Genomic DNA, 4,572 nt, shown 5'->3' on the forward strand with positions numbered 1-4,572 from the left:
GGGGGGGGGGGGGAAGAACAAAAAAAACCCCACAAAATATTACTGCTTATTTTATATTCTCTCGAGGCCACGCTGAATACCAGCAGCTCATCTCTAAAATGACGCATGGAGGGAGTAGCAGGTAGCACTGCCTCAGGGTACGAACACTCACAAAGCACTAAATACAGACAACAGTCTATCAACTCAATGCTATATGTTTTACAGAAGAATATCATTTTACCTGTTTCTGGGTCACACACCTTCACTATGACCCTGAGAAAAGTAACAGGAAGGCTGTCACAGAAGAACTTAGTGAAAGTCAAAATCATGACTTTAAATCTACTGAAGTACAGTGACTCGAGTGGAGCCAATCATACACACAATGTTAATGAACTACACCTGCTCTTGAAGGAGGAACCGTCACAACGGATTGATAGAGTGTAGCTGCGACTACTGAGTATTGCTATAAGAAGGAAATTCCACCAGTTACGTTTTTGCCTAGACCAGATTTCCAGTCATAAACCTTTCTTCAGTTATTTATTCCATTGCCTATATGAAAATATTAGTGCAGCTTATTATCAAGACTAAATCACCTTTACTGAACAGCAATCACTGTGACTGCAAGTGGCAATTAGGATAATAGCACACTGAGTGGCCCCTAATTTCCCAAGATTGTCTTGACTCAGTTGCTTCATAGACATTATCATTAGGTGACCTGACTGAAATCAAGCAGATTGAGACCACAAACAATTGTGTCTCCTGTTGAGGTACTGTGTTCGTCTCTTGTTTTATTTTTGATAAAACCTGAAATGTTTATCTGTGACATACTAAAAGGTGAGAGCAGATAAGAGTCATAAAGTCAGCAAAGTGACAGCAGTGTCAGTTTTACAGGAACATCTATCTAAAGCTTGCTAACATCAGCCACTATGAGCTAGCGGTCATACCAGACCAAGTAAGGCTGTCGTGACAAAAATCCAACAGGGAAAACAGGGAATTTTTATTTAAATAGTTATTATTTAGTTGTTTAAACACAGGCGTTTTCCATTGTCTTTTCTGCTTTATTTAGCAATGAGAAGCAAAACAATGTTTGTTTTCCATCTTCACTCATTCTCTCCTCCTCTCACCATCTATTTATCTTTTAATACCCTGGTTATATAATTCGCGTTTAAACATCAATACCATTAAACAAAATCAGCATCTCTCCCAATAAAATCAGACACAGAGAACCTCCAGGTCTTTAAATGCATGTTCAGACTATGTTTGTAACTTGATATATTCAACTGATGAGACTAGTCATTTTGGGAGCAATTAGAAATGTTGATAATTCCCAAATGTTGATGTTGTGTCTTTCTCATATCAGTCTGTAATGACCCAAAAAAATAAAAAAATAAATACAATTTAATATCACAGCAGAATTTCCTCTGGATCCACTCAGTTTAGCTAATGTTTTCATGACAAACTATAATAACATCTCAGAAAGGGTAGCTCTCTTTTGTACATCAAGATGACTCTTTTTGGAGGTTCAGCAAGTAAAGGAAAATACAGATTACTCAGATTTTGATTCCTAAGGAAACAATTACGTGCTTAAACACTAAGAGAAGCTGTGAGCGAATAAACTGTTAAATGATAACAGTAGCGCTTAATCCTTCAAATACGGAAGGGAAGCTTTAGTAGTTCAGCAGTTATGAGTAAATAGGTGGAAAGGCTCCCAGCCTTAGAATATATAGAAGGATTTGTCTGAATGTAGGAGGGCTTTGTGGAAGTGCACACTGGATGATATAGACTGAGGGAGATGCAGAGACAGACAGAGAAATATTGACGGAGTTAGACCGGAGTGTATGTCTGGGGAATGGAGAATATGGGTAGGCGTAGGAACGAGGGAGGGGGGGATTGTTTGTGTGTTCAATATCACGCTCTGTCAGAAGCTGTAATATCTCTTCCATTTCATTAGTTGCTACATGAATAGACTTGACATCAATCAGCGCCCGCTCGGTTGATTGAAAGAGAAGTGCCTCAGCACCAGAGAACATCATGGACCATCATGGAACGAGCTTGCAGTTTGTAGACACTGATTCTACAATGTAAACCTGGAGAGCAGTACAATAAATCACAGCCCGGCTTATATCCAGAATCCGTAACGGAGACACGACTCCAACAATGATTGTAATCAATGGCAGGGACTTACCAGAGTGGACATACAATGTGTTTTTATATAGATAAATGCATTTTTCCACATTCTGACATAGACATGAATGCACCAGACAGCAAGAATTTGTCAGTTAGTGTTCTCAACCGTATAACTGTGCATTGATAACATAATTCGACATGTTTGACTGTGATAGATTAGTTATCTCAAGAAAGTTTCAAGTCTTTTTAGTTTCATAATACGCTAATACAAATGGAAGTCAAAAGCTGAAAAAAAACAGAAAGTTTAAAAGTTGCCTTTAAGAAGCTCAAAGTGCATTCAAACTTTTGCCTCTCTGTTTCAGTGAGGAAATGAACAGCATTTTTTTTGCAGCCGTGGATCCTTACCAGAGTTGACAGCGCCGTCTTTGTTGATGGAGGCCAGGACACAGGGAAGGGGATCGCTAGCTTTCTGTTGAACCTTGTCACTGGTCAGTAGTTTGAGCTGCTGAGATGTGACTGGTGGGAAGCGATAGAACTGGAAGGTGAAGTAGACGTTGTCAGGCCAATCGCGACCAACACCCGCCGTTGGTATTCTGTCAAAAGACGGAGGCAGATGATTATTCAGAAAGCAGTGATCACTCGCAGCGCAGTAATTGACAGTAATACGGCAATGCTGCATGTAAATAAATGCACAAGTGATTGATTTGCTTCCCTAGATATTATCAATTAAACAGTAACTGTGATATTTTTATTACAAAATCTATGTGGGGAGTGGAGTGGTGTGCATATTTGAAAATGAATGGTTGAGAATGTCATTAACAACCTGGGAGAGTAAATCACATTTCAGCTAATGATTTACCTCAGACAATTCCAGGAAAGAAAAAAATCAAATATGCATGTCTTGCACGTCCTACTGGAGCTGGTAATTCAGCTTTACAGCTTCTTAAAAGTGAAAACCCAATAATCAAAATGAGGATTAGAACTTAAGGGGGTAAATCACACCTTAAAAGTGGCTATAAATTGGACCACTGATTGAGTAGGTACAAACTCAGCACTATACTTTTGATCCATAATAAGTGGATAACTTGGCTCCTTCTTAATAACGCGGCATGAAAACTAGTCATGTGGAAGACAGGAAATCTCGTCTCTAAAAAAGTGTTATATTCTGTAAACACAAAGGAAATTGTATGCATTTTTTTGTATACTAGGACTCCTATTGAAAAACAAAAGAATTTGTGACTAAGAGAACCTCCTGATGGTGCGTATTACAAACACCATCCTCTGAGTGTGATTTCACACACACGTATGCATATCTAAATATCCACTTCAAACTGCTGATGGCCCACAAAAAGTCCCGGCGAGCCTGCAAGCACTCGATTTAGCACAGAACACATTAAATAATGACGAGTTTCAGGATGAGCTTCTTTCTGTTTCCGTGTGATGAGCAGATTAGCAATCAGTCATCGGGTATTCAATAATGAGGGAAAAAAGGAAAGGCGTTTGAAAACAAGCAGGGAGTTGCTGGGAGCCCCCCCACCACGACCATGGACCTGCCGTCATCAAAGTGGAATCTAATAAGAGAGTTGTGTGACCTTGCAGTCAATCACATGCTCTGATATTCCACTGTTAAAGATGCTGCTGTGCTCATTCTTCAGAGAGGAGCGGGCATTAATATTCATTCTGTAAACAGACAATATTGATAATTATGGCGCCTGGGTGAGAGGTAGAAATTACATTGCCATCCACGCTTGCCCAAGTGCTGCTGCTGCCTAAACCCCTGCCATACCTGTTTGTCATAATTATGAGGTAACCCCCAACCCACTCTGCAGTGAGCCACAGATATACGCAATGTTATATGGGATTTCAGGTTTCACTTTCGATTGCCTTAAGGTGGACTCAGAAAACAACAGAAGAATCAAATAATGCCTTCACAACACACAAATTAAAGTAAAAATCCATACTTTCTGTTATTAAAATATCTGTTCTGTTGAAATATTCTGTTTCAACTTACCCAAAGGCTTTAAATATTTGCTGTTGTGATTTTACAGTATAACTAGATTTTTGCTACCAAACTTCCTTCCAACTCGCCTGCAGAAAGGAAGTGATTTAATTGCCAGCGTGTATGGGATAAACAGGATAGGGATGCTGTGCTGCAGAAAGCTGTGCTGGAAACAACTGACCGCTCTGCTCAGTCTCAGTGGGACAAAAATGAATGTCTTGTGCACAATGTGTGCACGTGCAACTACAATAGCATGGTGTTTGGCCTGTCTGATCATCTGACTGCTTGTGTTCCTTATTTTGTATGACTTATTAGTCATGTCACCGTGTCCCTAAACTAGAACTGTTCTATAAGGGGCTCAAATTACAGCGAGATGACACAGTACTGCCCACCCATTCAACTAACACACTGAATTTACATAAACCATTAACTGAAGAAACATTTAAATGTTACAGTTACAGTAGCTG

General features: G+C 39.6%; 1 protein-coding gene across 1 annotated transcript in view; it reads right to left on the reverse strand.

Moving 5' to 3' along the window:
• Window positions 1-4,572, reverse strand: part of nphp4 (nephronophthisis 4) — a gene marked incomplete in the record, with an annotated part of 148,332 nt that overhangs the window by 40,069 nt on the left and 103,691 nt on the right. Inside the window, 1 exon segment of the mRNA XM_035655832.1 lies at window positions 2,512-2,699. Within this exon segment, the coding sequence (XP_035511725.1) occupies window positions 2,512-2,699 (188 nt within the window).

This window comes from Morone saxatilis, unplaced genomic scaffold (assembly GCF_004916995.1).
Source record: "Morone saxatilis isolate NCDOM2014 unplaced genomic scaffold, NCSU_SB_2.0 Contig15, whole genome shotgun sequence".
In the NCBI taxonomy this organism is placed as follows: Eukaryota; Metazoa; Chordata; class Actinopteri; family Moronidae; genus Morone; species Morone saxatilis.